At 45.5% G+C, this 19,493-nt stretch overlaps 1 protein-coding gene across 7 annotated transcripts in view; it reads left to right on the top strand.

Moving 5' to 3' along the window:
- Positions 1-19,493, top strand: part of TENM2 (teneurin transmembrane protein 2) — a gene marked incomplete at its 5' end in the record, with an annotated part of 889,116 nt that overhangs the window by 814,414 nt on the left and 55,209 nt on the right. For all 7 annotated transcript variants that reach the window (XM_084243831.1, XM_084243832.1, XM_084243833.1 and 4 more), the window contains 4 exons: positions 9,634-9,844; positions 14,136-14,255; positions 17,365-17,626; positions 18,414-18,681. In XM_084243831.1, the coding sequence (XP_084099957.1) occupies positions 9,634-9,844; positions 14,136-14,255; positions 17,365-17,626; positions 18,414-18,681 (861 nt within the window). The remainder of the gene's footprint in view (positions 1-9,633; positions 9,845-14,135; positions 14,256-17,364; positions 17,627-18,413; positions 18,682-19,493) is intronic.

A 19,493-nucleotide genomic window follows, 5' to 3' on the forward strand; every position in this document is an offset into this window, starting at 1 on the left:
GTCTGGGCAGGAGAGTTGTGATCAAGTGAGATCGTTATTCCCAGAGGCTCTGTCTGGGTTGAGGAGAGGCAAGAGAGAGAGAATGCAACAGCTAGGAAATGAAAGTGGTTTTCCTTCCCCAAGTCCTACAACTTTCACAGGGTACCTTTATATGGCTAAGATTAGTCACAGGCTCTTGTGAAGAATTGAGAGTAGAAGCCAAGGTGTTAGCTTTGGAGGTGGGCATCCTGGTGGGGTGGGGGTAAATCACTCCTCCATCATTTACTAGCTGTGCGACCTGGGGCAAGCCTCTCAACCTCTCTGAGTCTCTCATTCATCTATAAAGCAGAAATCTTAGAACCTACCTCAGAGGGCTCTTGCAAGCATTATTGGATGATAACTGCATAAGGTTCAAGGCTCCTGCTGGGAAAGCCAGGGAGCTGGGATGGTGGCAGAGGGACACACAGTCCTCTGTGGGTGACACTAGGAACTAATTTGAGGCAGAGAGCTGCCTAAAACATTCTGTATCCCAGTTTTCAAAAGAAAAAAAATGCTCTCCAATATCCATTTAAATGGTTCCTCCTCTCTTTGATTTAGTTCTGCCTTAGATAAAGAGCTTGGCGCAGGCACAAAGCCTGTGATGGTGGCGGCATGATCAGCCCCTACGTGTTGGACACTCAAAGTATTTCATGGTGACAGACCTCCCATGGCAACTTCATTGAGATTTGGCTGCCAAAGCAGCAGCAGACTGGGTTCAAAACCCAGTTCTGCCTAGTCTTAGTGACTTCTTTGCTCTCTTTTTAAATCTCCAATTCCTCATCTACAACCAACATTAAATCTGGTGTTAATTTAATGGAGGGGGCATGAAAAGTACCCAATGTGGTGCCTGAAACCTAGTAAGCTTCTCTCAAGTGCCAGCTGTTAGCTGTCATTAGACTGGTGGCCCTCATCATGCTTCCAGGATGCCATCACCTAAGCACCCGGTCCTTATGCTCAAATGCATTGGCCTGGGAGGTTCTGGGCCCCCAAGGATAGGAGCTCTGAGCTAAGGTGCTAGCAGCAATGATGTGGTTTGTGTGGGAGCTGATCACCCAAAGGCAAGTATTTTATAAGGTCAGTCAAGCATGGTGCTGCCACTTAGGAACTTTGAGTAGATGAAAGTTTAGCTGATCTAGCTTTAGAGTCCCCAAACCTAGAGCCCTACTTTCTCAAAGTGCTTCCCAACTTACATTGCACTAGACTACTTCAGGGAGTTATGTCCCAAGAGGGGACCATGGCCACAAAATGCTGCATGCTCCTTTGTAATATGACATTGTAATATGACATTGTAATATCCACAAGGCACCTTCATATAGCAAAGGCTCTGAGAAGTCCCGGCTATAAAGGAAGCAGTTTAACTTTGTTTAACCAACATCTTCCAAGTTGTATTTGACCACAGATACTCCCACTCCCACCTCCACTTCTGTGTCTCAGGGAACCCTTATTAACATCCCTCAGTAGATAGAGTTTGGAAAAGCCACTTTAGGCCCTCAGGATCAGATATAGCTGTGGCTATTGGAGGGTATGCTCAATAATTCACAGGAAGAGGGCTTCAGCTTTAGCAAGCAAGAGTCATCTGGGAGTCTTCTTTCAAATAAAGATTTCCAGTCTCCTCCCAGACAGCAGGGATCAACATCCTAACATCACTGAGATGATTTCAGGTCAGGCCATCAGAAAATACACCTTACTTTCAGTCCCTCATTTTTGGAAGTATGATACTCAGAACAGCAATGGTGGCCTCTCCTCGGAGCTTGTTAGAAATGCCAACTCTCATGTGCCACCCCACAGAGTTAGAATATACCTGCAGAGTTAGAACCTGCACATCAACAAGGTCTGCAGTGATTCTGATAGAAGTTAAAGTTTGAGGAACGTGTTAGAAAAGGTTATCATTGAGGTGTTTGGCTTTTTTATCCATTTATTAGTTTTTTGATGAAAAACCATTCCCCCAAAATATCTGGACACACTGCAAGCTCAGCGTCATAATATTTCTTACATGACCCACACCCTGAATAAGAGGTTGACCAGCTGTCCCAGTAGCTTAAGGTAATCATTTATATTACAGAGATGTGTTAGGTGGATCATATCCCTGTCTATGGTAACCATGCCTGGGTTTTCCTAAGCAGCCTTTGCTTTCTTTCCCACATCCATCCTGAGTAGGAAAGCCAGCAAAGCAGCTCTCAGCGGGGCCTCTACTCTGCCAGATCTCTGGTCAGATGTGATTGATCTTCCATTGCTAAGTCCTAAGAAAAGCCGGAAGGTGCTTCAGGGCAAGGATCTCTGGCCTTGGAACTCAGAGGCTGACAAAAAGAGTTGGCAGGAAACAAGAGCAATGCTTCCAACCCACCTTCCAAATAGAGTACAAACACAGTTTTATTTCTTGCAATATTTAAGAATGGTGGTTGCTGGGTAGGGGTAGGAGGGAGGGCAGGGAAAGAGGATGCCTACAGAACAACGGTCCATCAGGCAGCCTGGGTATTAATGGCAGCTGAAACTTCCCAAATGAGCACCCTGTCAGCCAATCTATTGCTTTAAAAGGTTGGCAATGCGGGAGACCTAACAGAGGCAATGAAGAACTAATCTCATATTGCCAGGTTAAATCAAGTCAGCCTTGCCCGTTCCTTTCACTTCTTAGTTACATCAAGCCAGAATACTTTCAATTATCCCTCACTTCCAACTTGTCAGCAGGCATTGGGTAAAATGCAAATAGAACAGTGCCCTTCCCTAGTGGATAGCCGGATAGATCATTAAGAATAGCCTCCATTTATCGAGCCCTTCCTCTGTATTAAATGCAAAACCTTGATCATCTCATTTGATATGCACCTTCTTAGAGCATCCCTGTGCTCTCTGATAAAGTAGGTATAATGAAGTCTATCCTATAGATCGAAAAACTGAGTCACAGGTTCAGTCTCTTGCCAAGATTACGTTGATATGACTGATAGATCAGACATTAAAACCAGATCATTCTGACTCTAGAACCCATATTATTTTACTATTCATGTACCTGGATCAGAAGCCCAGTGCCAGCCTGGGAGAGTAGGGGCCTATACTTTGGAACACCTTTTTTGAAATTTTCTAAGTGTTTCTCCAGTTGCAGGGACTGGCCAGAGTCAGTAATGCTGTGTGGATGGAGCACCCCAGCCTAGACACAGACCCACATGAACCTGCAGAATGCTCCCAGTGCCTCTGCCATCTCATCCCCAACACCATGCAGATAGGTTTGACCAGATGCCCAGAAGTGTTTGAGTCTTTGTGTCTATGAGATATTTCAGAGTCCAGTGGCCCAGTCCCACTTCTAGAGGGCAGATTGGCAAGTAGATTTCTCCTGCTGGCTAGAGGAATATTTCTTTTGCATGATCATGTGAGATCGGGCTGCCAGAATGATGTTGATATGCTGACTTGGGGGTGACTCAAATTGTTATGTAGACAGAGACCCAAGAGAAAAATGTTTTCCAGGGGCCACACTTTAGATAGGACGCTACAAGACCCCACTTCAAAACAAAGTAACTCCCAAGGCAAAATAATCACTATAGTTGCTATCTTTCATTTTACTCAAGAAGCACTTTATATGTCTGATGACAGTTCAGAAGCCTGTGGCTTTTGCCAGCCCAAACAGTGGAGAGTGCCCTCCAGCTCCCCTCCCCTGGCCAGCTCCTTATTTCCATCACAAAGAGCACCAGGTTTCTTCCTTCTTGCCCCAACTTGTTACTACCTCCTTTCTCTCTGCTGCTTCATTAATTTTGCACCTCCCCATCATTAACTGATCTCAAAAAATGGCCGTAAGGGTGATTGGGTTCACACCCAGATTCCTTGTATTTTTCTTGGGGAAATGAGAACTTGGCAAGCACCTCCCTATTAATGCTAAACAAACCTACCTGATGCCAAGAAGACTCAGAAAGAAGCAAAGACATGGAAACTGTTCAGAGGAACGGAGCTGATGACAAGGTGCTCTCGACTGTCTCAGCACCTTCAATTCATCCTCCCAGCTCTCCTGTGAGGTGTCATCAGCTTTGGTGTCACATCATGCCCACTTCACAGGAGAGGAAGAGAAAGTACAGAGAGGTTGATATCTGGCCAAAAGGCAGCCTTTATACCAAGTACATAATGTGCATAACCTTTAAATGGACACCTTGATGAATGTTTATGTATATGTTCACCTGTATAGGTGGATGAAAGTGAAGATCTAGAACTTCCCAGCACTCAGAAAAGTCCCTCGCGCTCTTTCCCTGCTGGTATCTCTTCAGAGAGACCACTGCATTGTCTAGCTTTCTATTCTAATTTGCTTGACCTTGAACTTCCATCTTATGAATGGACCAGCGTGTCCTCATCACAGCCCACATTTATCCAGTCTGCTCTAAAATCTCCAGCAAGGGGCCGGGGGGATGTAGATATGGTGGTTGGTGGTGCCTGTCATCAAACCATTATCAGGAAGGGACAAAATTTTTAAATCTCAGCTGCTCAGCAGCTCCCAACCTGCACGCCCCAGCAGAGCGCTCCATGGTACCTGGAATCGTTGGAGTTGATTGGTGCCGCCCTGCCTCCAAATGAAACAGAGACAAGTAAATTTGGATGTTTCTCCAAAGCCTTTAATACCCGAGAAAGCTGGAGAGTTCACACAGGTTGTAGAGGCAGTCACTTGCATACCAAGCTACGGGGAATAAAAATCCCTCAAAATTGAACAAAATGTGTCCTTCCAGATACTCCATAAGCTCCCCAGTTTACTAAGATCAAAGAGAAAGGTAAATGAAATAAACGTCCTCATTCCTAGAGCCCTCCTGTCTCTACAGGAGTGATGCAAGGACTCAGACAGCCTTCCCCAAGCAGAAAAGATGCGCGTGTTGCAGCAACTCTGAAATACCCCATGGATTTCCACAGCCACCTACCCATGGCCCCTGCCCACTGAGTGTAGCTCTCCTAATATGTGATCAATTAAAGCTTTGAGGTTAAATCTCAAGACTATTTAGAGGATCCTTACAGACTCTAGCAGAGCAAATTTAGCAGGGACTGGAAACAACTGATATAAACCTGTAGCCAGTCCAGAAGTTAAGTGCCACCTTGTGCCAAAGGTACACAGCTGCATGGGGGTTTGAATCTCACAGGTAAATAGCGCGTCCTCTGCAGCCTGCGTGGCTGGGGATGAATTCCCAGATGTCTCATTTCTTCTGTTGACTCCTTTTCAGATGCTCATTTCAACCAGCCAAATTCTTCCCCAGCTGTAGTAGTAGACCTTCAGATGCGATTAAATCTGCAGGCCACCAGACTTTCCCCAGTTGATGAGTGTCCACTGTGCTTTTTAGGGGATCCTTACAAACTCTAACAGAGCAAATTTAGCAGGGGCTGGAAGGAAGCATCTCTTCCTTCTGCAGTGAAGAAGACAAAAGACGATCCCATCAGCTGCCTTTCCTTTCTTCATCCATAGCTGCTTCTTAGTCACTTGGATAACTTAGCTTCTCAGTGCCTCCGTTTCTAACCTATAGAAGAGGGGATGGTTGTTGTCATCTTCATTTTGTACTTTCAGGAAACTGAGGCACAGCAGTTGATTGCTGAAATGTCAGTAGCTAGGTCGTAGCCGAGAGGAGATTCAGACTCAGACACCCTTATGCAGAGATTGCAATTTACGGGTGACATTATTCTGCTTGGTGGGGTTTAAATCCAGGATATGTATAAGCCCTGTTCGGTCCATAGCATCTGTTATTACTCACTGATCGCTCTGCAAACAGCATTCTTGCCAAGACTCAGCCAACCCACAGCACATACCAGTGAACGAATCTAATAAGGGAATAGTCATTTCATTAATTTTCACGTCCACTTTTTATAAACTGAAAAAGTTGAAAACTTCAGGGAGCTTCTGGGTATAGTAATGCCTAAAGTTCACTGAACATATGCTAAAAACCAGACTGATATTTTATATCGCAATTCACTTATTCCCCATCACGTAACCCAATAATATATGCACTACTACTACTTGGTTTTAAAGGAAAAGAAATTGAGGTTCAGCAAGAGTGATTATCTTTCTAAGCTCCCACAGCGTGGGGCTAGCAGAGATAAGGTTCAAACCCAAATCCATCTGAGTCCACAGGCCAGGTTCTTACCTCTGAAGCTGTGTCGACCTTTTAACTTTTAACCTTGGGAATTCTAATCCAAAGGATCCCATTTAGCACTAACTTGATTTCTACTTGCTTGCCAAAACTGTTATAGAAGATTGTCTCTGATGTTCTTTATCAAAAGCAATAAAAAGAATGCCTCACACGTAGTTTCCACCAAGGTTCTCCACAGCCGTATTTCTATGAAATCATGAAAGTCCCTGGACGACGTAGGCATGTGGAACACAGCCAGGGCTGTGAGTTGGCATGTGTCAGACAAAAAACACCTAGATTATTCTCCAGGGCCACTTATCCCAGAGTGAAGTGAGTTTGCAGTAGGCAGCTAGGTGATCCCTGTGTGGGCCACACAGGTTAACCCTGAGCCACTGTCCCATAACTGCTGAGTCTGAATGGGCCCCTCTTCCAGGATACTGAGACCTCTCTCACCCATCCCGCTTGGCCAGCAAAAGCCAACCAGACAAATCAGGAGATAAAGAAAGAAATCGTCCCATGTCATAGGAGGGCTGTGCCGCTTTCGCGCCACTGGTGAATGGAGACATCGGCAGGCTCTCGGATCCTGAACTGGCAATTCAGAACGGTTTGATTGCCTGCTTGATTGTTTGCGAGATAACGGCAAGATTGTCAGTGACAGGGTAATTTACTGAAGATTGCCATGTCAGGCTCCATACGCAGGGCGTGCTGGCATAAAGATGCGATTCTCATGACTGACAGGCCACTGGGAGATTGGAGTGCCAATTTAAAGTTCACAGTGTCGTCTGACAGTGTTTGGCAGCCACAGCCCATAATCACGCAACATGATGAGGTCATTACTGGCAGAACGTACGCTCATACTTAATAACGGATAGAGCCCCAAATGCACAATCACCAGAGCAGGTAAATGTAAATATGTAGGAGGAAATAATTCATATCCTTTTCTCCCCTTCTTTAGCATTTGCCATCTGCTACTGCTGATGTGTTTATAGGACATCGCCTGCCAGACAGGCCCTTAAATTAAAAGCCCAGAAACAACAAAAACAGTGGAGAAACGTGAGGTCCATGTTTTGGAAGCAGGCACAAGCCCAGAACGCATGGCAGACTAGGAGTTGTGGGAGGGGAACGATCTGTGCTTCGTAGGAGAACTGTCTTAACTTTTTTGAGCCTGATGAGGTCCTCAAGCTGTTTATCTGGAGTGGGTGGTAAATGGAGTTGGGGGGTGAGGGACATTTGTGGTTTCTGGAGAGAAAGGCCACCAGAGATGGATGGAACTCCTAATGGGAAAAGGCTGGCAGCCCTAAAGAAATCTATCATGCTAATAACAGTGGATTTCTTCTCACCTGAGAAGTTCCTGCTATTACTGAATGAAGCTCTGCCAACATAACTCCATGGGGTTGTTTTAAAACAGAAACAGGTATTAGGTGGTGGATTCATTCCCCTGGTAGAGCCGGTAGAGCCGGTCCACAGAAGGTGATAGTACAGGCAGCATATGCTGCTTTTATTCCATGCCCTTTCTTTTTCTGCCACTTTCCCTGGAATCTACTGCATGTGCATCTAAAACAGTGTTCTGACATCAGCCTGGTGTGAGCTGCGATCCCCAGCTCCGTGTGTAGGGACTGGGGTTCGCCTGACTCCGGGGAGTGCCCGACTCAGCCGGTGCATAAAGCTGCAATGCGCAGAGCCTAGACTTCCTAAGTCTCTACATTAAAGCAGGCGTGCCTGCGCATCCTCCCGTGTCTACGTTTCTGGGAAATTTTGTAAATCTGAATGTGTTACGAGGTCCTCGGGCAGCATCACCCATGTGGAAAATGAGAGGCTAGTTTTAGTAATTTAAAGCCAAGCAAAACATGCAGCCTCCTAATTTGTTTGTTTGCAAAAAAGAAAGTAATGCATTAAAATAATTGTACATTAATTGCTAAATTACAGTGGAACTTTGGTGAAATTACATATTTCAATTTCATTAGCAGAACCAAACGAAAGGGTAATGCCCAAAAATTACACTGTAGTAAATTTAAAGCACACAGCCAGGCCTCTGATTCAGCATTTGGGTACAAGTGTTTGTCAAGTCACAGCCAAGCATTTGAGTGCATATTTCTCATAAGGCTAATTATGATTCCAAAATGCCCTGTTCTCAAATCTGAGAGGTACAAGCATGTAATTGTCTATGCTCCTCTACTGTGTGTTCCATCCGTTCCCAGCAGAGTAAGAGTTGACCAACTAATCCATTCCAAGAAGCAAACATTACCCTGAACATTCCCATACATAGCCCTAACAGACATGTGAGGAAAGGAAAACGGTCTTACATTCATTCAACAAACTTTTGCTGAGTGCCGAATTCCAAGGTTAGCACTAAGCAAGATATGATTAGAGAAATGAAGTTACTGTTCTTCTCTTCAAAAAGTTCATTTGCCAGAGAGGCAAACTTGCAGAGATAATTAATTCTAGTACAAGGAAGCTGGCATTCACAACAATTGTTTGTACAATCTATTATGCATGGCAATCCCCTGAGGAACTTATTTAAAATGCAGATTCCAGGACTTACCCTAAAAGCTGTCCCTGGGGAGGCCTGGAGTAGGTCGTTGATTCTTCCATACAAAATTGTGATGCAGAACCATTCTCTGAGAACCTCTTACTTAGAAACAGAACATGGATACCTAATGTAGACAGGGCATCGTCAGGGAGGCTTCCTGGAGGAGGTGGCCACACCAAGACTGTGACTTGGAAGATGTGTCATATCTGTTTCCCCCATTATACCGCCAGCTCCAGAGAGCCTTCCTTTGTTCACTGTTTTCTTTCCAGAACATAGATGGCACATAGCTGCTAAATGGTGGAGGGCTGGATAGGAATCAGACCAGGAAAGGTATGGAGGGCTGGGAACCCCGGCAAATAAATCAGGATGGTCAGAATCCTACAGGCACAAGGGAAGGTAGGGTTGAAGCAGTTGGGTGAAGTGATGGCTAATTTCTAGGTGATCCCGTCAAAATCATTTCTTGACATTTCCTGCAAAATGTAAAATTCAACATGCCTGTTGCTGTAGCTGGTCCAAGAACCCTCCCTGGAACAGAGAAACAGGGTGGAATGAACGCTGTTCTTCATTAAATGGAGATTTAAGGAATCCCATGTATGTTGATGATCTGTGCTCTCATTAAACATGAGCCCCTGAGATGGAGCTACTGGTAATCTTTTTGTGTTGTGTTGCTTAAAAGCAAAGTGTTTCTTTTGTGTCTCCATCTACTCACAGAATACTTGCTCAAATTAAAAAAAGTAGAACTTCCAGAAAGGTATAACAAACATGGTAAAAAGAAGGGCTTTCCACCCTGGGGGTAACTAGTTGTCCACATTTTCAATTATTTCCTTTCCGTTTCTATCTTCTGTGCCTGTGCACTGCAGTTGTCCTGGGCTTGCTGTGTGAAACCTGCCAATGCAGGCCCTTGGGAAGGGCCCATGCTGCTCAGAACAAAGGTGTTAGCACCTCCACGTAGCTCCACATAGCTTTGGGCCCTGAAATGCACTGACCCTGACTCTTCCCCTGCCCTTCCAGATGGCCTCGTGGATTGCCTGGACCCCGACTGCTGCCTGCAGTCAGCCTGTCAGAACAGCCTGCTCTGCCGGGGGTCCCGGGACCCTCTGGACATCATTCAGCAGGGCCAGACGGACTCACCTGCAGTCAAGTCCTTCTACGACCGCATCAAGCTCCTGGCAGGCAAAGACAGCACCCACATCATTCCTGGAGAGAACCCCTTCAACAGCAGGTAGGAGCCTTCTGTTCCCCCAGGCCACCATGTATGCTGGTTCACTTCCTGCTGGCCCAGGGGAAATACCCCTGACTTTCCGGGCGGGGGTCATTGGGGCACCCTCATAGGGCATCTCCCTGCACTGCTTCCCTATAGCCCTTTCCTCTCTTTGAGTCAAGCTCCAGAACAGAGTCCAGGTCTCTGCCAGATGTGAGCACCTTCAATACAGCACTTGCTGCAAATGCTCATTGATTCCCTAGATTTTAGATCATTTTTCTCATCTTCTGTTTGGGGACATTATTGTTCTTTTTAATCTCCCTTTCTAATGCCTCTGATGGTGGCTTTTGTCTCGTTGCTGGGCGATTTCATTCAATAGTGTATTTCTGAAAGTGATTATTAACTTGATAACATCATTCGTAGCATCTTGGAGTCAAGATGATGCCTGTTACTAGAATTTATAGAGCACTCAGTGAGCCAGACGCTCTAGGTAGATTATCTCTGATCCTCACGGCAGCCTGTCAATCATACCTACTAATTGTCACTCCCACAAGGCTGTGCACCCAGCATCTCACCGCTTGTTCCCAAATGAAGAGGTTTTCCTTGAGTGGACTTTTCCTCCTAGTTGCTAGTTTGAGGCATGTGAATTCTGGGGTCAAATTCTGGTTTTTCCTTTGTAGTCAACTTGACCACTCCCATCCCCCCAGGACAGTTTAGATCTGTACCCTGCAGTAGAGATACCTGCCACTCCATTCCCTTCTCTCTTCTAGACCCAATTCCTGGCACAGAGAGTGAGGGGAAGGAGAGGAGAGGCAGGCAGCCTTCACAGGTCCTGTCTGCCTAGTGCTGACCTTGTCTTGGTTAATCTGGGTCCAGATGCCAGTGGTATCTGCTGCTGGGAGGAGGCCTGGTCTTTCCGGAGGCTCCCCACCCCATCTTCTGGTCTCTTCTCATGGAGAAATAAGAACTGCAGGTTGGGTTCTGTTTCATGAAACCTCTAGGAACCAGGATTTGAGCAGGATGGCCTGGGCCCCTTACCCTCCTGACAGCCCTCATCCTGCCCCCTTTTTGTGAGTTCCTTTTATCCTCATTAAGTTCTGGGAAAGCCCACAAATAACTCAGAAAGCATGCTGCATAAGCAGCCTTCCAACCAGCAAAGGGAATGTCAGACTACAGGGCCCCCTAATTTTAGAAGTGATTCTCTTGGAGTGCCCCCTTATTTGACTTTGAGGAGGAAACATCATCAGTCCAAGACTTGGACTCTGCTTCCCATGGGAGGACATGGCAAGGTGGTATGGACAGGGAGTGGGTACTGGGACAGTGGGTACTGTGGGTACTGGGACAGCTCCACAGCTCCACAGCTCCACTGGGCAGCTCCACAGCCTCTTAGGACCCCCTGACAGTTATACAGTCCCAATGTCTGGCTACTCTTGAAAATGAGGGTTCCTAGCAAGGTCACCTTGGGCCAGTAACATCCGTCTCTCTTTTCTGGCTTTACTAAAAATAAAGTAATAAATAATAATAGGAAAAAAAAATAATCAGGGCCCTCTTCATTTTCAGCTCTGACACCTCTTAGCAATGTCACATTAGCCGGGTTCTTTAACCTCAAAAACTTCATTTTCTTGACTGGTAAAATGAGGATAATATAGGTAGGATATACTACACACAGCATTATTATAATTGTAATACAAGGACCCCTCAGTAAAAGAAACCACAGATCTCTGACAAAACTAAAGTATTTCCTCTGCATGTTGAAGCCCAGAGTACTGGAGTGGGGACTATGTTGGTATGTTTCCTTTTAAAGTGAACATAATCCCTATGACTGTGCTGATGATCAGCGATCCCACCGGCTACACCAACTCCATGGTGTGACTTGCGTGCAGCTGGCTCACTGGAACAGCATCTTTTGAAGGCCTGTGTTTGTGAAACAGCATCCTATTAACAATTCATTATTTCTCCCCTAAGTCCAGCCATTTCTGATATTGGCCTTTCTCCACTCTTTCTTCACCAATCCCTTGCAATCCAGTCTTATCCTCTCACCAACAGTTACCACTTTTAACAGGTACCTTGAGCTAGAAATACAATCCAGAAATCAGATAGGACCACAGAATAAATGGTAGACCCCAGCAGCCCCAGAGACCTGGGCCAAAAAACTTTGTATAGAGAAGGCCTCTGGAAGGCTTCATATATAGCAGAAACAGCACCACCTAAGTGAGCCCATATCCCCAGCACAGCAGCATGGATGCATAATTCAGAAGCACAAAATCTTACTCCAAGGCATAGGTTGAAGTTCCTCAAGCATGTGAATTTCGGTTCATTATTGTCTGACAAATAATGAAGGACAAAGTGAGAAGTAAAAAAGAACTTAATTCAAGACTTCGAAGAAGGCGTTTCCCCCAGATAATGGCATACAAAAATAACTAAAATGCCTTGACTCCACCACTATAATTTATAGAGCAGATCTCACTATCTAGATAATGTGATAATTGTTACACATCAATAATCATAAATAGAAATGAACCGATAGCATGTCTTAGCTGAGTCTTTTCTGCAAATCGACTGCCTGGAAATGATAGGAAGCCAACAGCAATGAAGAATTAGAAAATCAGGGGGTAGGAATCATGGGCAAGCAGCAACTTTTATGCCTGTGGCGCTCTGCAAAATCATTCCTTACGCTATAGGAATGATTTCAAAGAAATAACAGTTGTATATTATAAATAAAAATAAAAGGAGGGGAACAGACCTACTCTGGGATGGACCCCCCAATTTTGCTTTCTCGTTGCAAACACTTCCTACCTTGTGGTCATCAACACACATCATTGATTTTAAAATAGTGTCTGGGAAGGCCTGAAAGAAGCCTTAGTCTCAGCTAAGATAAGGAAATGGCATTGAACAAAAGAATTATTTTCATAAATTAGTTTTTCACTTTCAAAAGACTCTTAGCATTGGGGCTGGAACCAGCTAAAAATGGGATTCATTTGTTAAGCAGCCAGTAGCAATTAGAGCTGTCAGTGGAACCGTCTGAACCCTCTTGAGATCATCAAAGGGCTGGAGTGAACAGTCAGGGGGATTGCTAATAAAAAGAGAGGTGCTTAGAGAAAGCATCCCTCCAGTTTTGGGGTCACCCGGGATTGCAAAAGTACGTGCATTCCAAAAATTGTGCAGACTTTGACAAGCTTCTGGCAAAGGATGGTCAGCTTGATTACCTAGTCCAGAAATTGGGAATGAATCCAGGAACCTGGGAGTCTGAGAGCTTCTCAGCCTTCGCCAAATTGTCCGGTGGCCCGAAGGCCAACATTACAGCTGCAGAACTGCCTGCAAGGCTGGGGCTCAGTGCAAAACTGAAGCTCCTCAGTCACCCAGATCTCTGTGGAGTTAAGAAATTCAGGGGAGGGGAGGTGTGCCTTCTCCCTACATGCCTGGCTTTTTAGTAGATGATTAGGGCATCTCTATTGCTTTATGGGATTTCCCAGAAGGACAGGTTGCCTACTGGCATTCTTGAGAAAGTTCTAGTTCCTGTGATCTGGAGAGAGGGGAGTTTCTCAAACACTGGGGGAAAAATGTTGAGTGGGATTTCAACTACCTCCCCTCTTGTCAAGATAACAGGAATTTGATATAAGAGAAATATACAGTTACACACAACCCAGAATCCAAGATATTTCTGCCAGGAAAAAAAAAAATGTCTCTCCAATATTCTCTTTTCCTCAGCCTGTCACAAACTGAGAAATTTTGCTCTTAAAGGGCAGCAAAATACAACATATGTATATGCCCCTGCCTCACGCAAACCCGCGCTCCCCTGCACTCCCTCCAACATCCCCGACCGGAGGGGAAGCATAACATGGCCTTCCTCCAAAGCCAGGAAATGAGTAGCCAGATGGGGAAGCTCTCACCCGAGTATAATGCTCTGTGTGCCAGGCTTCAGCACAGACATGAGTGATGAGGGGCAGCCTGAGGCACAGGCCAAGCGAAAGTCAAACAATGTCAGAAATGGAGACGTGGGGGGTGAGGGAGACACAGGGGACACTGTTGCTCAGCTGAGTGAGCAGAGATGCTCCCTGTGGATTTCACCCCTACACGTTGCCAGTTCTGCTCCTCAAGAAAGGCAGGTGTTGAGACCTGTGAGGCCTGATCATGGGAAACCAGAAGCTAATGTCGCAGGTCTTCTCCTTGCCTTAAGAGTCAGAGGGGGACAAGGGGAGCAGCAGCAATGGGGAAAGGAGACTTGACAGCCCCACCCCACCCCCTGCCCACCCCGGGCTCCTCGCTCTCCTGGGTGAGGTATGTCAGCAACTTGTGTTTCTTTTTCTCTCAGCTTGGTTTCCCTCATCCGAGGCCAAGTAGTAACTACAGATGGGACTCCTCTGGTTGGTGTGAACGTGTCTTTTGTCAAGTACCCAAAATACGGCTACACCATCACTCGCCAAGATGGCACGTAAGTAGCTCTGGGGGGCTGGTCCCTATGCAGACTGGGGGTGCTGTGGGTTTAGAAGCTTGCGGCTCCCCCTTGTGGACTGGAATGCTCCTCATGCCAGGAGTCATGGGAGGGTTCCCTTACCCTGAAGATATGGTTTGCTTTTCGGTGTGGTCTCAAAACACAAACAGAAAGGCCAACCTGTCCAGTGGTGCCAACATCCATCCCCCTCCCTCCTTTCTAGTGTCAGGTAAATGCCGCATGCGAGCATGTGTGCGTGTGTGTGCGTGTGTGTGTGTGCGTGTGTGTGTGTGTTGGGGTGTGGGAAAAGGAGAAAGGAAGAGAGCTCTTGGAAAGTGACTCCTATTTTAAATCAAAGGCAAGCGCGGGGTGACAGGAATCCACATGGTGACAGGAATCCACATGACACAGTGTCCTGTGGTGAGCCCCTTCTGCTTTTATCTGTGGCTTGAGGAGTTGTGCTGTTTTCACTCCTGTTTTGAGGGGGTGGGATGTAATCAGAGATGTCTAATTAAAGACATTTAGCAGACACCCAGCTGTGAGGGGGTGGCAACCTTGCCCTATTATCTTCTGATTGTAAACACACCCCTATGAGCCCCCAACAAGATGAAAGTTCTGTCATTTATCCATCCTTTGGGCCTGTAGTCCAAGTATAAAGGAAAAGATAAGAGGAAATCTATGGGAAGGGCGGGACACTCACCCACCTGGGGCTGAGGAAAAACAGAAAATTGTTGCATTCTGTTCCAAATGAAGTTGATGCTAGTTGCCATCAACCAATTCCACTTATTTTGTATAACCAAACATGTAGGTTAGAACTGGCAATCTTGACTTTTTCTGGTGAAGAGTCTGACCTGATTTTCTTATGTCCTATTTCTAATGGTCTGGTAAGTAGTTTCAAAAATTAGCTGCCCACCCACAGTAGCCCAACCATCATACCTCTGAACCCAGAGATGAACTCTAGTGACTCACATCAAATCCCATACCACCGGAAAATGTGGTGGGTTGCGTTGCCGACCGCTGTGATAAAGTTAAGTCACAGGAAGTTTTTATTTCCCAATACATATAAAAGTTATATTAACATGACACTGTAATTAATTATTAAGCGTGCAGTAATATTATATCCTTAAAAAAGTAGATACCTTAATTTGAAAAAACTTTATTGCTAAAGGATGCTAACCATCATGTGAGCCTTTAGCAAGTTATAATCTTTTTGTTCATGGAGGGTCTTGTAAAAAAAAATGCATTATCTGGGAAACACAATAAAGCAAAGTGCAGTAAAACAGGGCATGCTCATATTCAATACATGTCTGATATCTTGCTCATACATTCCTGCAGCCAAATCAGAATTATTTTAAAGCACATTGTGACTCTGTGCCTGTGTATTATACAGCCCTCCTTTGGTTCTTATTCAGTCTTAGAAGCTAGTATTCCCATCCTGCAAAGTCCTGGGATGACAGAAGAGGCCATTTCCAAGTTCTTGGCCTGCTGTCTGCCCCTCCCTTGTACTGCCCATCCCTCCTGACTAAATATGCCCCATATCTACTTCCCAGGTCTCCATCCAACCTCCTGAACGGGTGATTCTGCAGCTTGTTCAGGTTACAAAGCCTTGGAAGTCACAGGAGGGGGTTGGGAATGCTCTGAGGAATCCCCCAATCTGCTGTGTGGTGTGTACCACAAACGTTCACTTCTATCCTGCCAGTGAGGAGCAATGTCACTTCAAAACATTTGACACTCTTCTGTGTCCTTTACAAAACCTCCCCTAAAAGATTGCATTTCCGATAAATAAATCCATAAGCAAAGCAATGTAATAAATCATCTGCACTGTGCATGCTCTGATATTTACTTGTTAGCCATGTGCCCTGTGTTCATTTACTGCAAGCCTACTAGAAAATACCAAAAGTGCCACCAAATTTGGCTACAGCCAGTGAGATCAGTATATCTGCTGTGAACTTATACTGTGACCCAGGAACTCTGTTAGCTGCTGAGGGCAAGAGAGAGATGGCCCCTCTCCCTCAAAGAGCTGAGACCCTGGTGGAGGAGTTGAGATTAAAATGGAGAAACTTCTTTTCTGTTAACTCGGAAAGAACTATTTTATTGTACACATAGCACACCTCCATCCAACTTTTGAGGAACCAACAGGAATACAGTTACAGGATAAGTGTCAGAAATATCAGAAACAAGGCAAAATGGGAGAAGGGCCCCCCACAGATCCACACTTACAGTTATGAAATAAATAGGTCTTGGGCTGTAACATACCAATGATGACTGTTGTTAAAAATACTGGGTGGTACATTTGAAAGTCGCCAAGAGTTCAGAGTTCTCAGCACAAGAAAAAATAAAGCATAACTATATGGTGATGGATATGGATGAGACTTTGGTGGTGTTGGTCAAGCAACATGTACAAACAGCGAATCATTCTGCTACACACTTAAAACTCATGTAGTGTTATATATCAGTTACATCTTTTAAAAAAGTTTCTATAAATCTAAACAGAAATCAAAAGCAGAGCCCAGATTGGTGAGCAGCCCTCATGGGCTTTTCCCTGTACCCTGACTTCTCTCCATTGTAACTCCTGTTCAGGGAAATGCTGTGTGTTTTACACCAGGGCCACAAGACATGATGTATAAAGGGCCAGAGAGTCAATATTTCGAACTTTCCAGGCCATATGATTTCTGTTGTGACTACTCAGCTCTGCCATGGTAGCACAGAAACAGTTGGAGAGGATCCATAAAGGAACAGGTATGGCTGTTTGCCAATATATTTTTTTTTTTACCAAAACAGACGGTGGACTGGATTTAACTCATTGTCTTAATTATCTGATCCCTGTTTTGCATTTATCATGCTATTTCATTTTCTCAGCCACATTGGGAAGCTGTTATAATTATTCCATCCCATAGATAAAGAAACCAGGGCTCAGAGAGGCCCTGGTTTGTACTTTGCCCTGTCGTCACACAGCTACTAAGTGGTAGTTTGGCTTCCAACCCAGTGGGCAGCCTCTGAAGCATCCATCTGCCCCTGTGCTCTGCTCCTCCATGGTCACAGGTATGGAGCACCTGCCTTGTCTGAAGGTGAGCTTTCTGCACTTAGTGAACCAATTTTCCCTCTCCAGGTTCGACCTGATTGCCAATGGGGGCGCTTCCTTGACCCTGCACTTTGAGCGAGCCCCATTCATGAGCCAGGAGCGCACAGTCTGGCTGCCATGGAACAGCTTTTACGCCATGGACACCCTAGTGATGAAGACAGAAGAGAACTCCATCCCCAGCTGTGACCTCAGCGGCTTTGTCCGGCCCGATCCAATAATCATCTCCTCCCCGCTGTCTACTTTCTTCAATGCAGCTCCTGGGCAGAATCCCATTGTGCCTGAGACCCAGGTAGGAATGGCAGGTGCCACCAGCTCTCCTCCCCCTACATCTGCTCCCCAGTGGGGGTGGGGAACTGTGGAGGGAAAGGAGGAGGAACAGGAATAACTGTAACGGGGGAGGGACAAAAAAGTAGGAATACGCAATGCAATTTATAGCCACTGGAGACAAAACTCTGAATCCTTCCTGAACCTTCCAGATGTTTCCAGACAGTTGTTCAAGACTTTGGCAGTCACCGGAGCTTTTAATAAAATTAAAACAGTATACATATGTGCAACCCACCTGCAAATTGCTTTTTATTCCTGTTAGTCACAGAGATACATGATAAGAGGTACTTTAATGATCTACATCAGTGTTACGACAGAGGGCATATTACATTATTGCCTCCCTGTTGCTTTACACCAATTGTCAGTGGAAGTTGCAGGTTCATATAATTACAGCCTCTCGTGGCCTCCTTGCATGCAGCTAGCAATAAAGCCTGCTGTTCTTATTTACATCTTTTGCCAACAGTGTGGTTTTTAAAAAGAAACAACAGTGACCAAGAATAATTATTAATCCAAAAATCATAACCTCAGCCCCTTCACTCCATGGTGTAGGATCAAGTTTCAGTTTTTGGTTGGTTTGTTTTTTTTTTTTTTATTTTTTTTTTTTTTTTTTACTTCAGCAGTGGGAAGTGGCGCTTGCACCCATGCGGGGCGAGAGGCCTGGGGGAGGGAGGCTGCCCATGGGCAGCATCAGGTTTATGAGCCGCTCCCCTGCAGTCTGCATTTCATGCAGCGTGTCCGCCTCGTCTCTTCAGGTTCTTCATGAAGAAATCGAGCTCCCAGGTTCCAATGTGAAGCTGCGCTACCTGAGTTCCAGGACTGCAGGCTACAAGTCGCTGCTGAAGATCACCATGACCCAGTCGACGGTGCCTCTGAACCTCATCAAGGTTCACCTGATGGTGGCTGTGGAGGGGCACCTCTTCCAAAAGTCATTCCAGGCCTCCCCCAACCTGGCCTACACCTTCATCTGGGACAAGACGGATGCATATGGACAACGGGTGTATGGACTTTCTGATGCTGTCGGTATGTCTTCGTTTCAGCCCATTACTGATTCTTAGATTTAGTCATGTGCTAATTCAACCAATATTTATTGAGTTCCAAAGTGCATGCCAGCATCATTTCTAGTAGGCAGGGACATGGTGGTCAATAAGAGGGGTGTGAATCCTCTTCCATAGACATGCAGAGCAGAGAAAGTAACAAGCGGTGATAGTTACCAGAGTGAAAATTAAAATAAGGCTTGTAAACAGGAAAGGAGGGGTAACAGTCTCTGGGGTTCAGGGAGGCCTCAGTGAGTGACATGGAAGCGGAAACTTGAATGACTAGGAGGAGCCATGTGAAAATCAGGAAAAGAGCATTCTTTGCCTAGCAGAAAAATCGAGAAGAATGAAGTGTGTTAAAAGGAAAAAGTGAAGGCCAGTGTAGATGGACAGAATATCTGAAATGAAGGGAGTGGAGGGTGGGACAAGGGCTTGACCATGTTCTACACGGAGCTCTTATAAATAGCACAGAACATACTAGACAGTCAGGAAATGGAGCCCCGGGGGGGGTGGGATGTGACTAGCACGTGTTATGTTTCAGGACTTTGCCTTTGAGTGAATCACGACCCACCTCCCCTTAGGAAAGACGCAGGAGAAGGGCCCCCAGTCATTGTCTTTGTAGAGTTGTGAGCTGCAGATGAATAGCAACCTACCCAGTACATTTTCTACTTGCAGAACACCGTCTGGGACTAATTAAAACCCAGAGTCCCGTATTTTCATCACTAATAGGCTTGTGATTTTCAAGAACTGTGATAACTTACCAAAATTCAAAAATGTTCTCTGCAGTTGGCAGCCAGT

Source organism: Talpa europaea (assembly GCF_964194135.1).
Source record: "Talpa europaea genome assembly, chromosome: 9".
NCBI lineage: Eukaryota > Metazoa > Chordata > Mammalia > Eulipotyphla > Talpidae > Talpa > Talpa europaea.